At 45.1% G+C, this 21,676-nt stretch overlaps 1 protein-coding gene across 1 annotated transcript; it reads right to left on the bottom strand.

Moving 5' to 3' along the window:
* Window positions 1-21: 21 nt before the first annotated feature.
* Window positions 22-18,536, bottom strand: LOC131460241 (G-protein coupled receptor 22-like). Its single transcript, XM_058630549.1, has 2 exons — window positions 18,158-18,536; window positions 22-3,701 (listed from the first exon to the last, which is right to left on the bottom strand). Exon 2 carries the CDS (start codon window positions 3,574-3,576, stop codon window positions 1,879-1,881), a length of 1,698 nt encoding a protein of 565 aa, XP_058486532.1. The 5' UTR covers window positions 3,577-3,701; window positions 18,158-18,536; the 3' UTR covers window positions 22-1,878.
* Window positions 18,537-21,676: the final 3,140 nt, after the last annotated feature.

Here is a 21,676-nt window from a genome sequence, read left to right on the forward strand (position 1 = left end):
GATACAAAAACACTATAATGATTTTATATATGAGCAGACGTAAAGATTTTTAATACAGATTTGGTTCTGTTCTATACAATAACACATAATATAAATCTTATACAATACTAATACTTCTCTATACACATGGTTATCAAAGTACAGTACAGTGTACACACACACACACACACACAAACAGGTTTAACACAAATACACTTACATGAAACTTCTCTTCACGGCAAACCTTCCAACTCACACAGAGTTTATCACAATGTTTGATTTTCTGTCCGGCAGATGATTGTGATCCAAAAGCAAAAATGTAATTCTAAAACTCAAAACAGACACGTCAATATTTACATCCCTGAAAAATGTACATGAATACACACAAAGTATCGTCTTTATCCGGCTCGTAAGTGTAAAAGAGGGGCAAGGATGAGGGACAACATCGCCCAGCGAGCTCGCCGAGACCGGAGCCCGTGCAAAGTTGAATCTACTAACCGAGTCGTATCTTTTCCTACACAGTAACACCCAGAACACAACCGCTCTTTGAGGACTGGTGAGTGTTTCACGTCCAGCATATCTGGAAATGAGACATGAAGCCCTGAGGAGAAAGACAGATGCAGATTTATAGAGAGGAACACGTCCAGGACCTCCAGTCCAGATGCTGACACACACACTGTCTCTGCAGTCTTTCAAAGTGCTAACACAAGGACATGTCCCACGTCTGTGATTGTTGGATTCCTATGGTCTGAGTTGCTCGTTAAACCTGCAGCAGCTACGATGACGTTTGTCACAAAATATTGCCCTTTGATTTTCACTTGAAAGCTTAAGTAATAACAATATCAGTATAATATTACAGTGGCCTGTCGTATACACATAGTTACAATTTGCCCCAGTGGCCGTCTGCTGTGAACCACAGGCTTCACATTGGTCTTTGTACACATCCTTGTTGCCGCCATTGCTTTGCTCGCGTTTTATTGCACATAACCACGGACACGCGCTCTTCTTTATGTATTGTCCCACACTTTCACACACAAACGCACACATGCATATATATACTGTGTATATATGCTCACATGTAAACACAATCGTACAAATATCCTCATCTATGCCATCATGACTGTTGCTTAAAAAACTAAAATCATGCCTTAGAGCTTTAACACATTCTTGTAAGACATGGTGCTGATTGGAAATGAAATCATTTTTTAGAATAATACTTTTTGCAGTTTTCTGATGCAGTTTCTTCTGAGCCTGTAAACTTTGTGTGTGAACGTTTGCATTCATTTGCTGTATCTCATACATCGTTGTAAACATACAGCACGACGTCCAGCACCACGAGAATAGATCAAGAACTCAATTAAGGCATGAAAAAAAAAAAGGGAAATAAAGAGAATTGTATTCTTTGATTTTTATGATGATTATTTTCCTCACTGAGAGTATTTGTGCAGGTAGATATTGGTGTGCTTTCACAGATCAGTGTGTGTGTGTGTGTGTGTGTGTGTGTGTGTGTGCATAAGCACATGCACATGCAAGATTAAAGTGCACGCACGAGTGAGTGTGTGTGTTTCTTGTTATCTAACCCTAACTCTACACGTGGGGTGCGGTGCGCGCTAGTTTCCAGTAGTTTCCAGTAGCCATGGAGAGACAGTGGCCACCTTGTCAGTCAGGATGTGGACTAATGAGGACGTGTGCAGGGACGCTGCCTCTAATTACAGCTCAGGACTCACTTGTCTCCATATCTGCATGGGACCTGGGGTCACGGGATTTGTCCTGACCTTTGTAAACAAACTGCCTCTTATTTCTCTCACACACAGTCATGACTGCAACACAGGATCCATCACCAGCATTAAATCCACACACACACACACACACACACACACACACACACACACACACACATCACTCCCTCACGGCCTCTGTGAGGCATCGATCAGTGCCATCGCTGGCCTCCACCCGTGGCTTGCGGCTCTTCCTCTGGGCTCCTCCCTCCACCCACGAGTTATGAATAACTGTCCCCCCGCTGACAGCTGGGTCCACTTGCAGAAGGGACACGACCCTTTTCTTGACGCGTGTCTTGAGGGCCCGGCGCAGCTTCTGTCTGGTGAAAGCGTACAGCAGGGGATGGAAGATGGTCGTGCCGTAAGCCATCGCCAAGAAGCAGAGACGCAGCCGCACCAGGCTGTCGCTGGGACCCAGACACAGGATGAGAATGTTGACCGCGGACAGAGGGGCCCAGCACCCCAAGAAGCTGGAGATGATGATGAGGGACATTTTCAGGACGCGGCGTTGGCGTTCTCTGCGGTCCCTGTGTCTGCGCACAGCGCGCCTCAACGCGATGATGGCAGAAACAGACGCCTGGACGCCCATGGAGGAGGCGGGCAGCGGTGAGGTGGCATGGGTCTGCGCTGAGGCGGAAGCTGAAGCTTGGGTTGGGGATGCCGGGGTGGCCGGGGTGGCCGGGGTGGTCGCGATAGGGGTGGTGGCAGCGGTGCTGACGGTAGTGACTGTTGCTCCACTGTCAGAAATCCCCTGGGGCATGGAGGAGATCGGTGGGGGTGACGTTGGTGTCGGAGAGGGAATGAGAGGAGGATGGGCAAGGTTCTGGTTCTGGTTCGAGGACACGGCCTCTACGGGCAGGCTCAGGTCCTTCTTCCTCCGCCTCCTGCAGCGTATCCTGCAGGTGGAGTCCTTGGTACGTTTACCCCTCATCATGTGGGAGCCTATGCGGATGTTGAGAGCCTGTAGAATTTTGGAGTAGGTGAACAACATGACGGCCACAGCTATGAAGAAGCAGGGAACCTGCAGTAACAAATGGTAATACATGGCCATGCCTGTGTGATAGCCCTGCCCGCCAACACACAGCAGTGTCCTGTTCTGCCACACTGGAGGCAGGTGGTGTGAGGGGGAGGACGGGTGACTGGGGGGTAATAAAGAGGGCGAAAGGGAGGAAAAAATAGGACTCAGTCTGGTGGTGAGCTCGGGCTCATGACTTTGCCCTTCTGCCTCCTCATCCTCACCGTCCTCAGCCGCTGAAGAAAAGAAGTCCCCCTCTATGAAAGGCAAGAAGAAGACGGCCAGAGACACGACCCACACGGCTGCCAGGAGCAGCGCGGCGCGCCGGGGGGTCAGCAGGCGACTGGCCGGACGCACCGAGATGTCGTATCGGTCCAAACTGATCACCAGTACGTTGACTGCCGTTGCCACACTGGTGAATGTGACGCAGGCTTCGTGAAAGCAGCACAAAGTGGCCAGACTGCCAAGTCCGCTTCCATTAGCCGGGAGCAGGATCACAGCAACAGTCAGTGGCAGACACAGCACACACACCAGGATGTCCAGCACGTGGAGATTGACCGTGACCAGGTTGCTGACTGAATCCACAAGGTTGGACTGAGCGCAGTAGAGCACGAGCACGGTCAGGTTGCTGCTGAAGCCCAGCACCAGCTCCAGCATCAGCACGGTGGTCAAAGACACCTGGAATCCCAGTGGGTACGGTGTGCTCCAGCCCTCCTCCACTCCCACCTCACCCCCTCCATCCAACAGGTCTACCCCCTGACCGTCGCTGGTCTCCAGGAGGTCACGATAGCCTTCGGTCTCCATTGACGTGACAGCTCTCCTTCATACATAGCAACAGTGACCACCGCCCCTCACCATGTTCTGTCTCTCCTTGTCTCCTTGTCTCCTTGTCTCCTTGTCTCGATTACGGCCCGATCTGTGGGTGATTTCTATGAAGGGAAGACACACACACACACACACACAGAGGACAAAGATTGCATAGTTTAGTCGCCAGCCTGTCTCATATTTTGTCAAAAATAACACTGTACAACAAGTACAAGTCAAACGTGTCAGATTTCACAAGTGAGGCGAAGCTACGAGGTGAAAGAGATGCTGGCAGTCGAGTGGAATCATGGGGTGCAGTTCAAGCTGCCGCTGATGACCCATGAAGTCTCACTGAGCTCAGGCAGTTAGACAACATCAGCCCTCGCATAAACAACGGCAGGGACAGTTGAAGAGAGACAGACGAGTTGTAGCAGAGTGTCTCATGCTGGACGTTATTAGGTACAAGGGCAAGAGTCGTCGCACACAGTATTACTAACATGTATTAACAGGTACTAACATGTATTAACATGTATTAACATGTACTAACTTGTATTAACATGTACTAACTTGTACTAACATGTATTAACATGTACTAACATGTATTAACGTGTATAACATGTACTAACATGTACTAACATGTATTAACATGGGCCGGAAAACAAACATACAAGAAACAATCATACCCTGTATTAAGCTGGCAGTGACAGACATAAACACACGCCGTGTGTAATAATGAGATTTACAATGACAATTATTGCCCGTACAAATCCAGTTAACCACAATATGACCCCCCCCCCCCCCCCCCCGAGCAGTGTAAGTGTCAGCTTCTACCTCCTAGAAGAGAGGTGGCAGGGACATTGTTAGGCTGCTCGAGAGACCGTGTGGTGCACGTCAACGTCGCAGGCGCCCAAGTGACGGTGGCAGCAGTTAATAGTTCTCAGAGGGAGATGTAATGAAGATGAATGGATCAATGATGCACAAAGAGTGGCACATAAACAATGCTAGTAGAGAAAGACCCCCCCCCCCCCCAGATCCCGTCTCCTCTGCTATCCCACAACCTTCACAAGCCCTTCTGCTGTGATCTGTGTTACAGTTCACTGGCTGAGACAGACTGTTTTGCATGTGGAGCATGTTATCCGTGTCTGGCTGGGTGCTCTCCTGTGCCTGGGAAAGAAATCATATCAAGTGCTTGTTGATTTGAGAAAAGGTCTTTTCTCTGCATCGAGTGGGACAGAAAATGATTCCCTCCTTGAGTGAGGAAGAGCGACAGGTGTTTTCCTTTCAGGGTCAACCTTTCCTCTGCTACAGCTCTTGTCCTCACACTCTTGTTTGCCCTTTTCTCTGTGTTTTATTTCACAGTTCCGCCTTTCCCCTCCCCTTTTTTTTTGTCATGTAGAAAAGACCTGCGGGCAGAACAGGACTCGATGTGGAACAGTGGTCTATCATAATCCACTAATGGGTTCCATGGGGTTTGTGGTGCTGCTCGAACATTGATTTAAAGCATCATCGATCTGCCAGTTTACGACGCCAGAGGAAAGGGAGCACACAAACACACAAACACACAAGCACACAAACACACAAGCACACAAACACACAAGCACACAAACACACAAACACACAAGCACACAAACACACAAGCACACAAACACACAAGCACACAAACACACAAACACACAAACACACAAACACACAAGCACACAAACACACAAACACACAAGCACACACTCGCGATCTCGTCCTGTCACGGAGACGGTCTCATTTAGAGAATAGTTTGTTCTACTCTCTCTATTTTAGAATTACAGAAGTATTTAAACTTAACTGAAAGCACATCCCGCAGCCGTCATGCAAGCATTAAAAATGCCGTTGAAATTTGGTATGCAGGATTCCAGGAGTCCCCGGTAGAATGATCTAAATCTAGATTCACTCATGTGTTGTGTGTGTGAGATTCACACTGAGCTTGGTAAATAGATGTGTCATCAAAATCAATCACGTCACAACAGAAGATCACGAGAACATTTCAAATTTGAGAGTTAATCACGCCAATCACAGCTCAGGTCAATACTTCACTGACCAACGGTAGCGAGATCTTGTTTGAAGCACTGCAGTCATCAATAAATGTGTGTGCGCAAGAACTTAAAGTTACAAATCAGTCGATGATAATCTAAGATTTATCAGTCACAGGCAATCATGTCACTCTTTCTCCACAAATGAGCCAAATCATCCTGCAGCCTCTGGCGTGATCGGTCTCATCAAACACAAGAGAGTCGTCTTCACTGTCCCGACAGTAATTACACGAGGAGAGGATGAGGGCGCTGGTGAAACGGCTTTCAACAAGACTCATTTATGATATTCCACGACTAAGAGAAACAATGAGCCATAATCAGTCCTGTGATAATGGACACTGACCAACTAGGAGATGAACAAGATACGAGAGACAGAAACGGAGACGAGCTCAGTGCGTGTGGTTTGACTGCAAGACAAAATGTCAGGAGCACTTTATGTGAGCAGCTGTGACTCTGACCTACGGGTGTAAAAAAATCACAATATTATGGATTTTTACAGGGAGCAAAGGAAGAGGGAAATGAGACAAGGTGTTGGACGAGGAGGATCTTCTCTAATGGCCACCAAGCTCCGGATCTTTCAGAGAAAATGAAAACTTTGAGGTTACAAATGTTACGTTTCCAATCAGTGTTTTGTGCTGGTGCAGCCAACGAGCTGGTGCAAGAAGGCCTTAGGTTGTGGCTACAGAAAATAGCTGCACATTAGATAATAAATCCCATCCTATCATTGACACGTCAGACAGAAGGGGAGAGGACTGAGCCCCAGGGTTCCAGGCAAGGAATACAACATGTGTTATATTAGGAAATGACCCAGAATCAACTCTTTTTACCAAAATCTATCACCTATTATTGAAAAGTGGTTATGATTTAGATTTACACGCAATGAAAGCTCCGTCCGTCCGTCTGTACATGCTTCATCCATCCCATCAAACCAAGTGATACACATACTGTTAATTATGTGCATGACTCCAGAACAACAGCCCACAAACTGACAGCATCCGAGGCTGCACAGCTTCCTGGACCCTGCTGTCAGGGTTATTATACGTGTCAGGTTGTCAAGGCTGTGTCCACAGTGTTACAGCTGATTTACTTCAAAGTGTTAGACTTTCATTTTCTCTCTCACTTTCTTTTTTTAAAGCCATTTCCTCTCTCCGGCAATTTGTGTATAAAGTTTGTTTAGATAATCTAAGAAATCATGGATTATTTACATGTTTTTCCGCCCGATGGCACATTTTCCTCACAGAGAACAAATTGGATCCGTCCAACACAAAGACTCACAGCAGAGACACTTTTAACCCAGACAACATCCTGTTTCTTATCTATGTGCCGAGTGTAACCTTTGGTGTTTGGAGAAATGATGTAACATAATCTGTGTTCAGTAGCGGCGCAGTGGCAGGCGAGAGCAAATCAGAAAGATTTATCCCATCAAACTCACAAGGAGGTTTTTTACGTTTCCGAAGCTTTTGACTCGCTTTACTAGCACAATGTTGCTATTGCCTCATCTATGCAGTGCAGTTGTCAGGCAACACAAGATATAAATACCACTTAAAAAAACCCCAGAGAGAGTCATGTGGAACTGATTGGCTTAATCAGCATCGTATGAACATGGTTTTAATGGGACAAACATGTGCTGAAAAGTTATGCACTACAGTGCGTCTCCTTCAAGGAAATCCAACATTATACTGACAATACAGAAGGTTCAATACAAACAGGCCCAGCATGTGTTTGGACCCCAGCAGGAGGAGGACGACGTATAAATGGACTGATCTGAGGGATGTCGTCCGAGATAACTGCAGAAAAACACACTTTTCAAAAGTGTAATCAACATATTGATGCAGCATCTCTGTGGATAACAAGGTCGCCGTTAAGTTAAGCTGCAATTTCTTTGTCCCTGTGCTTAGTCCAGAGATTGTGTTGTTGTTGTTTTTCTTCTGCTCTCTTTTTCTCTCATTTAAGTCGAGTTCACGCGACGTTGATTTTCAGCTGCACAATAAGTTTTCCTCATTCCCGAGGAAAAACACCTCTGCAGCACATCGCAGGTTGAGATCTCATTTCCAGCGTGCCTAATTTGATCCACCTTCAGCCAATCAGGACGGGGCTGACAGTCACTGAAACACCAACAGGAAAACAACAGCAGGTTTATCGAGAAGAAAAACAAAAAGACAAAGTCAGCACTGCTCAACCTGCAGAGATTAAACCAGGTTAAATTTAGCCTGGGTTCACGTCATCACTGCTCACATGTTTTTGTGAGCACGTGTGTTTAAGTGATGAGATGGTGGAGAAACACTCGTGAGAGCTCCTGCTGAAGAGAGGTCATGTGATGCGTGATCTCAACGTGGCTGCAAACGTGACTCCACCTCACAAGCCAGCATGTTGTCTTACAAGTGCGGGATCCTCACCGATCCTCGCCGATCCTCACTGATCCTCACCGATCCTCCGACTCGGAAGGTTTTGTAGTGAGAAACTATTTCCGAGGCAGAGATTATTCTGCAAAAAACTGACTCTCACAAGCCCCATGGCCAGAAAAAAACGGTCTCTTTTTTACTGTATTGCTTAAAATCATCTTCCCGTGGCCTGTAAAAACACCATCCAATTATATTGAACGGCCCGAACACATGAATCCATGTGAAACCAACAGAACTTCATGAACAAGCATTGCACGTTCCTGTGCTCTAGAGGTTTCTGAAGAAAGGTTCTTGGACTTTTGAACTGCTCCAACAATTTTCCCAGGATCTCCAGCCTTACCTTTACCAGGTCTACAAGTCTATCACTTTTGAATGAAAAGTAAGATTGTAAAAAGAAGAATGACACGTTTAACACATGTTTCCTTAAATGACATCCATGGGCATTGTCGTCAGTGTAGCTGCATTGTGTTACGGTTTATTCAGGTTTCTATCCACAGAGAAAATAACTATCTGTTTCTCCTTTGATGGGTTTTTTGCCCCTTGTCAAATTCTAAAATGTCACTACAAAATGGTTGGACCTGAAATGAAGCCTTGGCTCCCTGAATCCATGGGCGCCGACAGTGAAAGTTGACATTTAGGTAAGAAATTGATACATAAGAGGGAGACAGAAAAGAGGGAGGGGGAGGAGGGGGGAGAAAAATCAGAAACATAGACGATGATGATGCTGGTGCATGCAGCACTCTGCACACTGTCATGGCCGCCTCAGGTATTCCCAAAGTCTGCAATGAGGCAATCGATCAAAGGCTTAATTTTACCACTCAACTCATCCAGCAGCGCAAACAGCAAGCTGCCACCGGCTGGGCAACAGCGTCTGTGGCCGAGTCTGGAATAACCAACAACACAAAGCAACCTGAGGTGTTTCTGCAACATCAGGAGAAGTAAACTCACTCAATACTGTTGGTTTACAAAGGTTTGGTCATCAGAGGCCGAGTGAGTCGTCGGTTTGTAGGTCTGTCGTCATACCGACGTGTCCTTGGGCAAGACACTTCACCCCACGTTGCTGCTGATGGCTGTGAATGGGTATGACAAGATGTGCCAGAGTAAATGGGCTGCACATGGATGATGAATTTGTGAGTGAGTGGGTGTGAATGGGTGAATGGGAAAACTGTAGTGTACAGCAGCTTTGAGTGGTCATTAACTAGACTATGTTTATTACCCCCAGGTCAAAGGGCAGCAATGACACGTGGGGTTTTCATCTGTTTTGGGTCTGATCTTCATTACTTGGAAGAAGACCTGCGTCTTCTTTGTTTGGTTCATTATTGGCAATGATGCAAATTCTGATGTCATTTCCGGCACAATGTGAAGAGGCGGGCGGAAGAAGACCTGGGTCGAGACGCGGTCAGAACACATGGAGTTTGCATGTTGTCTCTGTGTGTGTGTGGGTTTTCTCCAGGTTCAATCCAAAGACACCCAATATTGGACACTCTAAATTGACCATAGGTGTGAGAGTGGATGCTTGTTTGTCTCTATGTGTCCCTGTGATGGACTGGAGAACTGTCCAGGGTGTGACTCCGCCTATCGTCCTATGTCAGCTGAGATTAGCACAGTGTCACCTGCGACCCTCATGTGGAGAATAAAGCGGTAGAAGATGAATGGATGGACGGATGTGAAACCTCTGGCCATTGATGGTTTTAGTGACCTTACCTTTTTACAACTTGAGACAGCGCTCACTTTTAATGTATATTAACTTTGTTTCATGACCACCTCGATATCATTAAGTTTGAATGAGGCACTGAAGTAAAAGATAGTCATGAGTGGAACACAGTCACTGAGCTGCTCTGTGTTTCCAGAGCCACCGTGACATAGATCTTTAGAAAGCTCAGCTCGGTGTGATTCACAGTGAGGACGCTGACATTGTCGACTTAAATTTGACAAAATACAGAGTTGGTCGTCAAACAGGGCCACCAAAGGATTTATCTGCTGCGTCAGATGAACTCCTCTGGAGTATATTTATTGTGCATTGAGAGCCTCCTCACCTTATCGTTTACTTGCTGGCTCAACAGTCTGGCAGTAAAGGACAGAAACAGCATAAATCATATTGTTAAAGTCTGTTCAAAAACCGTCTCAACCAAAATGACAGATTGACAGACGCTTTTATCCAAAGCGACTTCCAATAAGTGCATTTCAACATTTGGGTACAAACAAGAGCTAGAAGTAAGTAAGTGCTTCAAGTAATCACACTTGTAAATACACAACTCCTTATATGGACATCCTGGTGGTGGATGGGGGGGTGTTTATAGGCCACATATTCAGGCTTTCACAAATGCAGTTTTTAGTCATAATTTAAAGTAGCAATAATTGTGCAGAAGTCCCAAAATTAAAGCGTTTTTCTTTTGTTTTTATCAAGTGAACTTTGAACTGTGACGTATTTCCAAATTTGAACAAATTCAATCTGATTTTAAACATTTGAAGTAGTTTTTGCTCAGGTGTGTTTATAGAGTTGGTCAGATCAGATTGTCTAGGTTGTGCTGAAAAAAGGACATAAAACTGTGTTTATTGCACATTCTTATCACCTCTGTATTTACTGTATGTTTTAACATTCTCTACCAAATACCATGTATGATGAATACTTGTGTGTGTGGAGTGGTGCAACTGTGGAAACTGAATTACCCTAAAGGGATAAATAAAGTTATCTGTACAAGTCACACAAACCAACCACGAGCAATGGGAACGGTGTGTTAATCGGCTTTTTATACACACTCATTTTAGCGTGAAAGAGGCATGATGCTTATTAAAGAGGCGTGCAACTCTGGAAGCATTATAACCAACATGGCTACTCTTTATGTAAGGCCAGGCGCACACAATCACACAATCACACAATCACACTCAAACACGTATAAATGAGTGACCGTAACTCTTCTCAGGCTCACTGAACACTCAGGCACACCGTGTAGTCCACAGTGTATCAGTGTATCATCACCACCCACCCACACACACACACACAGAGACAACCGCTGTCAGCCCACACCGCTCTCACTCAGCTCTCTGCTCATACCCTCTCTCTCTCTCTCTCTCAGTGGAAAGATGGATTGCTGTCCGAGGAGAATGACATTCTTGTGTGCTTAAGAAACTGCTGAGTCCCATCTGAGTTCGGGGGGGAGAAAAAAAGGAGGTAACAGGAAGCGAGGCGAAAAACAGGAGGTAGGTACGGTGAGGGAGTGATGGATGGTGAGGGAGGCAGGCTTAGGGGTGTGCAAATGGATGCTGAGTCGTATGCTTTGCTGGAGAGGAATGTTTGTTCCCTGCTCACTACCTCTATCCATCTCTCTTTTGAATAGTTGTGCTGCCTCCTCCTCTCCTCCTCTCCTCCTCCTCCTCCTCCCCTCCGTCACCATCCATCTTACAAGCAGCACATGGCGCTGTGCTTTTACCCTGTGTAATATCTGCACACGTCTCTGGACACTCTATTCTGAGACTCTAAGTGAACAGGCTGCCTCCCGTGTATCTATCCATGTGTATATCTATATAAACTCATGTGTCCAGCAGTCATTATGTGCCCATTACATTACATTACATTACATGTCATTTAGCAGACGCTTTTATCCAAAGCGACTTACAATGGAATTGATTACAATCAGCCAGGGGTGGGATCGAACTTGTGACCATGATGTCTTTCGCACACAGGGTAGGGTCTTAACCACTGAGCCACTCCACCCCACTCCACCCCACTCCACCCCACTCCTGCCCCACCATCTATTGTCACCAGCACATCAATAACCATAGTAGGCCAGTCAATTATCACAGTCTATAATCTATAGGAACAGCTCTGTGCACAAAGAAGACCTTGGTTTCCACACGGCCCGGGTCCACAGGGTGTACGGCGTCATCGCCGCCCGACATTAAAAGATACCCATCTGCATCCCATATCCGGCGATGACATCCGCGGCCTGTAATCTTGCTATTACAAGCACCACCCCGTCATAAGCACTAATTAATGCTGCCAGCGCAATCCCGGTCCCCCTTAAAACAAGAGGGAAAATCAAGTGTGAAAGCGGCTGAAAGGAAGCGCGGCGAGGACATCAGCGGGCGCTGGCCTGTTAAACAGAATAGCTATGATTGCCATTAATGAATGTAAGACAATGCAATGGGACGGAATACACACGCATGGAAAAGTGTTCATTACACTGCTATTATACATCAGCCACTTCTCGTGCATGTGCTGCTGTGAAGTGACTGCTTATGATTAGCACAGACGTGTGTATCTGTGTGTTGTTTTCAAGTGTTTTTGTGTGAATTCACAGTTGCATGTAAAACGTGGGGTGAGCGCTTGCTTTAATGCCACTCTGTTGAGAATCAGCGGCTGTTTGCGTGATAGCAGGAGTTCTCCACCGCTGAGCAGGACAAGCATGTGACCGCTGCTCATGTGCACATGCCAACATAATCATTATGAGATGAGATTAACTAACGAGTGATGCAGGGTCTATTGTGGCTCAGGAGGGAGTCACATCAGTGTTTTATTTTTATTATCTTGCTTTAATTCGATGAAAGTTCAGCTCTACATTGTGCGAGAACTCCTTCATTATTGCTGCTCTTTCTCTAGTGAGGTATTCACCATGCAGAGGTGGAAAGTAATGAAGTACATTTACTCACGCTACTGTAATTGAGGAGGTTTTTTGTGTACTTGTACTTGGTGAAGTCATTTTTAAAATGTGTAATTTGACTTTTACTGAAGCGTGTTTTTTCTACTGTACTTTTAAATCATATCACATCCGTTACTGAGTAAAAAAAAATAAAAAAACAGGTGAATTGGCCGTAATGACTTTGAATTTGTGACCTTTGACCCATTTTGACTTTTACTTGATATGAATACTTCAGTACTCTTTCCACCTGTGGCCACATGTTCTCAAATGGAACACACTTTGAATCATCCATGAACGTGTTAACTTTAAATATGATTGAAACAGAAAAAAGTTGGTTTCTGGCAGGTTTTGAAATAAATAAATAAATTGGTTGTAAATACTTGATCCTGTCGTGTTGTGTGTTGATCAGAGTTGTGATTTAATCTGGTGTTTTGGTCGTCACCTGGTCAGAATTTAAAATGGGCCAAGACATTCCTAAGTTTGGGAATAGCTGGACTATATAAAGTAGGCTTTTAATAAAAGCTCTACTTATAGAGCAGTTTAGCAGTTTCAATCCAAGTGCTCTACAATTACAAAACACAAACACAATAAAACAGACCAAAATGAAACGCATCACACAGTAATGAAGGCCTCGGAGATGATGCCTGACTCTGTCTGTCTGATTACATCATTCCTTTCAGATGTTTCAGAAGTTTCTGCTCAAACCACAAATAACTCGTTTCTTTGGAGCAAAAGTTAATATTTAATTATCCGACATTCTACTATGATAATTATCAATATTCTTCATGGTTCATTGTGATCCATAAACCGTGGACATGGATGAGCTCATACTAAACCACACCTCCGTCGTGTTTCCAGTGGTCAAAATCATTTATTTTATATCAGACGTTCAAGCGAAACGGTCTCTTGATTTAAGAAACTCTGCTTCTCCTCTTAATGGGATTATGGGATTTGGTCAAAGACCAAAGTGCCTGAGTTTTACGTGGACACACACATTGAAGCATTTAGCAGACGCTTTTATCAAAGGCGACTTACACAAAGAGGAACAAGCTACAGAGAAGAAGTCTTGGAAAGAAATCCACTAGATTAGCACAGAGAGGGTGAGAGTGCACAAGTGGATCCAAGTGCAGAAGAAGACGGCGGTAAGGTAAGTGCTATAGGACAGAAGATGCTCTTGGAAGAGCTGGATCGTCAAGAGCTTCTTGAAGATCTGGTAGCGCTCGTAACGACACAGGAAAAGAGTCTGGATTGTCATGTGCTGGGTGTTTGCACCGCCAGACGACAAACCTTTGATGAACGCAGCAGTCGGGGGGGGAAAAAAAGCCTTTAGGAGAGCATTTCAGAAGGTGGGAGCAGACCCATGGAGCACTTCGTAGGGTAGCAATAACCAGAGGCGTGACATGTGCCCTTTTAGGCTGATTGAAGACCAGACGCCGCGTTCTGAACCATCTGTGCTGGTTTCACAGCACAGGTCAGGACGTTGCAGTCGTCGAGGCAGGAGATGAACCCTGTATTAGGAGCTGTGTAGCCTGTTGGGTTAGGTGTGGTTAGGTGGACAATCAGGCTTTAGAGAGAGAGAGGGGATCAAAAAATAGATTTAAAGGCAATACAATTAGCCAAAGAGTAGGTGGAACTGCGTGGGTCCTCTTGATAAAAAAGACACTGAAGTTGTGTTCCTCAAATGAAATGATTAAGCTCTTTCACTGGAGAAGGCAATTAGAGTTCAATTCATGTCATTTATCTACAGCACACCAAGAGTCAACTGTAATATCACCACTTCACAACAGACAAGAGGTCTCAGGCCACGACACACGCACAAACACAAACACAACACAAAAGATAGTCACTTAATCTGTAATATCTGTCAGTTCTGCTACAGCAGCATCAACTAATGTATTTGTAAATGTATTAAAATCACACCTTCATAAGTAAGAATGCAGCCATATCCCTGCTCTACAGATGGGTGGTCACTGTGAGTCAATCAATTCTTTATGCGTCGTCTCTTTCATGTTGCACCCGTCTCCCGGCTCCTGATAGGTTATGACACTGCTCCTCTAATGATTTATGATCTATTTTCTCCCGGTGGTTTGTTTTTCCAGAATCATCCTGCGTCGTGCTTTTATGCTGAAATCTTCCTTCCCCCGTCCTCTGTTTCTGTGCACTCACGCTCTCTCTCTTTCTCTCTCTCTCTCACTCTCTTCACGAAATGCTGTTATTTACTCTAATAAATGACATTCAAGATGTGCTAAAAGCAAAATTATAGACGTTATGATAATGGCTTGACAAAAATGTACCAATTTGTACTTGTTGTTGATTGCAAAGTGGATACTGGTGATGGAAAAACAGCGTCCATGTTGGTATTCATCAACCTTTCAGCCTTGTTTTCATTATTAATCATTTCAAACCAAAACCTTGCGGCTTTTAACAAAAAGGCGATTGACTCCTTTCATATTGCACAGTTGGAGAGTTTGTTTTCCTCCTGTGAGTCGCGCTCGACGCTGCAAACACACAGAATAAAGTTAGCGTCATGGTCCATCACATCTGCACTCCAGGGATTCAGAAGGACTTTGAGTTTTCATTTGGTTTTTTCTTGCATTATATTTGTCACAAAATGAAGTGTACACATGTCCGTGGCCCCGGAAAGCAGCGGAATAATCGGGGGCGGTGAAAAAGTCACCAAAATGATCGTCTGTGTTCAGTCTTGTTACTACCTGCCCGTGGTACAGGTGTACCTTATAAAGTGGCCAATAAGTATATAGTCTCCACTCTCCTTTCACTTCCCACCTGATCAACTTGTCAACATCCTGCAAGCTTTGCAGCATCTTCCCTTGTGATTCTCTCGTGTGTATCAAACTCTGCAGTAAATCTCTGGATCCTCCACATTTGTATCTTTCCCTCTTTCAAACGCAGCAACTGAATGATTTTCACCTACTTCAAAGGAAAAGGTGCAGACTGTGAGTAAAATGGCTCAATTACTGCTTTACAAGAGTAGTGACCAAAAGATGAACCACAGGGCACACAAGCAGTTTCTTCCCAGTAAAATACAAACTTTAGAGAATAAAAAGCAAAAAAACAACTGATTCATAAAAGGCAATGAATCCCACAGATACATGAAGCATGTGAGCTCTTCCAGCAACATTCTGAACAACTATCACACAAAAAGGCAAATAACAAGAAACAAAACGACAACTTCCCACAACTATGGTGTGACATCTGACGAGTGACACCAGGAAGCATCAACGCGTCGCTATAAATACATGCAGCAACACAAACACACAATGACCCACATGCAAGGCAAACACACACACACACACACACGCGGTGCTGCCACGAGAGTGAATGGAAACGGTAGTTTGTTGAAAGAAATGTTCTCTCTGAGATCCACGACAGTAAAACACGTGTTTGTACGCATCAGAAATATTCATTTGAAGGTAAAAACACTCTACTGTCGTCCGTCAGAGCGGAAACAGGTGAGACAGGTTCACTGTTTAACTGCAGGACAAAAAACCTGCACTTTACTTTCATCATTTCATTTAGTTTTTAGTCAACATAGAGTCTAGACCACCGGTACCAGTCTGTGGGTCACACCTGATCGTCGGCTAGACTCGGTACGATTGGGGGTTGCAACATTCAGCCGGTCCCAGTTTGCTTTCACACTTTTGCACTTTAGTCAAACGACCCGAACCTTTTGAATAACGTGTTCCCCTCCTCGCCTGAGGCGGCGCTGCATCAGGAATGACTGAAGGAGAAGACGAGACAAACAACGACCAAGAAAACTGGCTCATCTGTCGGTGAATGCAGGACAACTTCTGTTTCCTCCACATGGAGCTGCGTCAAATCGGGCGTATGATTTGGTTGTGTTTACCCACAATGCCCTGCGTCATAGTCCGCTTCCTGCATTTGGATCACTTGAAGCAAAACGAGACCGAGGTTTTTAGGCGGAAACAATATTTTCAAAAATATTTGTTCTTTGCACCCATGGTTTTTTTGTTTGTGGGCGGGCCTTAGGAAGCTGCCTGCTGATTGGCTACTGACCTGTGGAGCAACAGCTCACAGGCTTGGAGTCACTGTCCGTCTGGAACTCGTTCCCCCGAGTGTCGACATCCGACAAAATAATCGTAAGTATCTAACGTTTAGAATCTGACAAACGTTAGATAATTACAATTATTTTGACGGACGTCGACGGGGAAAACTTGGGGAACGAGTTCCAGACGAGTTTGCATCGTGAAAAGTGTTGTTTGAAAATATCGACACAAATCTAATTCCAAAGGCGACCGCTGCTCGAGCTCACACGATACCTAGAATTCCAAGGCTGCAACCTTAAAACCTGATGGTTGTTCTTAAATGAAGTTGCCACTCTAGCACTGCATTAGTATTTTCAGCCAATCCAATACATCGACACGTGGATAGCACTCAGTTAGGGGCAGAATTTAGGGGAATTAAGCGTTGCAGTGAACACAAAAGTAATAAATAATTTTTTACTTAGTTATAATTAACCCACAGAGGCGATTACAGAAGCTGAAGAAACAAAACATCTTGAGAATTGGATTCATGACTTGAAGTGAAGCACACCGCTGTGTCCGTCCTACGACGCTCATCAACGAATGCAAACAAGAAGCCGTTTGACATGAAATCAATAAGCGCCTGAATTTGTGGCTTTGCACCAAAGTGGTCGACAGGAAGCGGCTGAATCCATCCCACAAACACACGAGGATGTGTGTGAGCCATGTTCAAAACAACCTTCACAACATGTGAAGACACAGAGCCACGTTGCATAAGGAGGCAGCTGTACAGTAGTACAGAGACTTCAAAGGCATCACTGCATTCATGCACTGGAGGAAACTTGAGGTAGAAAAAAGGAAAAAAAGACAGCGTTATGAATTCTGTGCTGCTCGGTCACACCAGCTTTAAGAATCTCATAAAATCAGAGATGGGGCAACTGTTTCCCCGTGTTTCCACTGATGCTTTGTGGACTCAAATAAACGCAGAGGATCTCAGGTTAAAAAAAACCCAGTCCTTTGAAGTCCAGATCTCACGGGGATCTGAGACAGTGGAACATATCACATGCACACATGGGATAACATTAAATCTGATTTAAGTTGATGAACTGCAGCCGCACACATGATGAAACCCAGCACCTTCCTGTGTCCATGTGACTGGAGAGCAGCAGTAATCATCACTTTTCTTTCCTCTCCCTCAGGGTCGTCTGGCTCTGACTGAACATCAGAAGAAAGCCAAACATGATCATGGGATGCTGGGGGATTCAAGTCCGGAGGCTGGTTCCTGGCTCCTCATAAGAGCTGGTCCGAGCTTGTTGTAGTCCTCTACAGTCCACTAAACAAATGTGTGGACTGTCCACAGACAGAGCAGCTGCGTTCATTCCATTTTGCATTTTGTCTCAGAGGAAAAAGCAAATGCTCAGCATGACAGAAATAAAAACCTAGTGTCTGATGTGAAGTCAGAGTGTTGAACTTACCAGTTTAGAGCGGGAATCCCCCTTTACATCCTACTGCAGGTGTCTGTGCGCCGCGCTGCGCTGTCGCTCCACCACTGGACCGCTGGATTCACTCCAGCGCTCTCCGGGACAGCCGGCTGTCAGCCAAAAACGTGACCAGAATAATTTGCCTCCGTTTTGTCATAAATATTACAGTTGGAGGGGGTGGAGGAGGAAGAGGAGGAGGAGGAGGAGGAGGAGGAGGGGGGTTTCTCCAGGGCTGCAGACACTCAGCGCAGCGCTGGCTGGTGCCGGCTCACACATCAGGTAATATCATGGCGCTGTCCGCCACCCTCTCCACATCACCATCATCACCAAAACACTTTTACGCAGCGGGCTTCACTGCATCCCGCACACGAGCACGAGCACGCGCCGACGCAGGAGGAGGAGGAGGAGGGGGAGGAGGGGCGGGGGTGAGATGGAGAGGGTTCTTGTTCGAAAGGGGGAGGAGACAAGAATGCAGGAGGAGGAGGAGGTGTGTGTGTGTGTGTGTGTGTGTGTGTGTGTGTACTCGTTTTTGTCGCCTCTTGAGGACCTCCGCTGGTGTGAAAACTGGTCCTGTCAGGACCAGAGGTCTCAAAGCCCGGAAATGATGAGGTAGAAGTGGTTAAAGTTGGGAGGAAGATGCAAGAAAAAGATGCCAAGTCTTTCTAAATCAGAGTCCTAACACGAACACACACACACACACACACACACACACACAGAGAGAGGGACGAGCCTTTCACAAGGACGACCTGAGATTCCTCAAGGGTGAATGATCCTCTGTAGTAATTCGACGAGATTCCCCTGAACCTGTGTGTGTCACCCCCCCCCCCCCCCCCTCCCTGCCTCTCTTCCTCCCTCCCAGCATATTACTCGCACTTCACCTGATCTCCCTCAAAGTAAAATGATTGGATTCCAGCTTGAGTTGATAATATCAGTTTCGTCCAGTGTGGAGGAGGCTTTTGGGATGCTTCTGTCGACGCTCAGCTGCCCACACGGTCACCGAGAGTCTGCTCTGCTCCTCGTGTCACAGTCACCACCTCAGTGGAGCAGGAACTGGTTAAAGAGCAGGTTTGTGAGGCCATACTTCAACTGGATGATCGTCATCATCCTCGCACAGTGCATCCTTTACGCGCCATGAGCAGGGATCAAGGTCGCGGGTTTAAAGGAAACGTGACCTTGGCCACCAAATAAATAGTCAGTCCCTGTCAGTGCAGTTCTCACCCTGTTTCAGAGGCAGGTCATTAAGAGAATAAATGCCCCCTTGAACCTGTTACACCCTCGTTAGACCGTTTGACCCCAGGATGCTAATGGATTTAATAATTAACCTTGAACAAGAAACATTCTGTGCCTTTAAAAACCAAATCTCTGCACCTCACATATTCATTGTCCATCCTTTTTTCTCAGTAAGTGTCCAGATGATTGTACATACTGTTTTTAATATAAAACAATTTTACAAACATAATCATACATTTGTGTTAATAAATCCTCTTAAATTGGACACACTGGACCTTTAAGTTTAAAATAAATAATATAATTACTGCAGTGTGGCAGACATTTGTCTCTCTTGCCCTTGCTCATATACATATTCATATTTAGGGTTTAGGGTTAGGGTTAGGGTTATAACCCTAACCCTGTTTGTAAAGTAATAATTGTAACCATGTAAATCTGTAATATGACACAAACTGTAGATGTGGTTCAGTGTGGACTGTCCATGCAGTGCATTCATCTAAGGCCTGGGTTCTCAAGCGTGTGTGCGTGTACGGCAAGTGGTACGCGAGCTTCCTCTGATGGTACCTGGGGGAAAATCAGAAACACTGTTGTACTGTATAAACCAGGGTATGTGAGGAATTTTGATCAGAGTGTGTAAAGGTAATTTACCATAATATTAATAATACACAACTCCTTATATGGACATCCTGTGTGTGTGTGTGTGTGTGTGGTTATAGGTCACATATTCAGGCTTTAAAAAATGTCTTCTTATGTGTTGTTTAGTCAAAGTTATGATTAATTTTATTATCGCATTTTAGTCGTGATATAAAGTAGCAATAATTGTGCAGAAGTCACAAAATTAGACTGTTTTTTTTTCCTTTTTTGTTCATGAAAACGAGTCATTGAGTCATTTTGCTTAGGTGTGTTTATATGGGATTAATAAAGTATTCTGATTCTGATTATAAAGTTTATAAAAATGAAAAACAAATGTCATCAGATTGTTTAGCTTGTGCTGAAAAAAGGATATATAAGGATATAAGACTGTCTATGTTGCACTTTTGCATCCTTATAGCCTCTGTATTTACTGTATGTTTAAACCGATATATAAAGTGTTCTAAGGGTTAAATACTTAAGTATCTGTTATTTTCTCAGGTGGTACTTGGTATAAAAACCTCCGACTCCACATGATTCTCATTAACAGCTCGTGTTCTCCGTCAACAGATTTTTGCACTCTCTCTGGACATTTGTTGCCACTTCCCTTCCATCCAAAAGCCTCTTCATCACCATATTTCCCTCCACAAACCGCCTTTCTCTTCTGCTGTGAAACCCCCGCCCCCCCGCTGAGCCTGCAGCCACCTTTTTTTTCTCCCCCTGACAAACAGTGAGGTGCCCTTGCTACCGATTTGAATCTGTTATGAGAAGAGCCACCGAAGCAGAGCTACGGCCGGTGATTATGGGAAGCATCTGCCACACACACACACACACACACACACACACACCCACAGACCATATGTCTGTGACATGCAGCCAAAGCCAAATCAGGACAAACATGGAAACATGAAGACGAAAGACCAAGAAAGCAAATAAAAACATACATTAACATAATGTCTCCAGGCAAACGGACGCAGACGGAAGATTCTGAGGAAATATCCAGTATTCATATACAGTCAACACTTTATAGTTTAGAGTTTATAACGCCTATATAATCATCTATTGAGATTTGAAGTGCGTTCCCTCAGCTCTCTTTAAAGGGCAGTTCCATCCATTTTTCCCACTTGGTCAAACGAAGAAGAAACTTGACACTGATGACTGTCGTCCCGTATGCAACAAGAACACGTGCTAACATCACAACACACAAATCAGAAAGCACAGTCAGTGACGCAGCGTTGGTGTTCATATAGAAGTCACCGGGCAGCTGCCAGGGTATTACGGACACTATCGGTGCCTGGAGTGGTTCGTTTGCCACTGACTTACCACTCGTTGGCGATGTTGAGGAATTCCTCTGCGCAGGTCTCAGCAATTAGTTGCACATCTGTTTTTTGACAGTCAGGGCAAAGGATCGCAACTTCCAGTCGTTGTCAATAAATTGTTTTATCGACGGTTCTGTCGCTCAGCTTCTTAAAATGAAACCTTCCGCCTCAACAATCCCTCACCTCTCTCCATCTTCAGCCACTTCCTCAGTCTCTCCTACAGTATCTGACTCGCGTGGATCTCAGGTCAGAGGTCGGCGCACACCAGACGTAAACAAACTTGCATTAACTGTGTAAAATGATTGAATTAATCGCAGCGTTAAGCTCGTTAACTTTG

This window comes from Solea solea, chromosome 6 (assembly GCF_958295425.1).
Source record: "Solea solea chromosome 6, fSolSol10.1, whole genome shotgun sequence".
Taxonomy (NCBI): domain Eukaryota; kingdom Metazoa; phylum Chordata; class Actinopteri; order Pleuronectiformes; family Soleidae; genus Solea; species Solea solea.

Excerpts from the sequence above, each read along its gene's own strand:
- LOC131460241 (XM_058630549.1), bottom strand. The coding sequence starts at position 3,576 with ATGGAGACCGAAGGCTATCGTGACCTCCTGGAGACCAGCGACGGTCAG.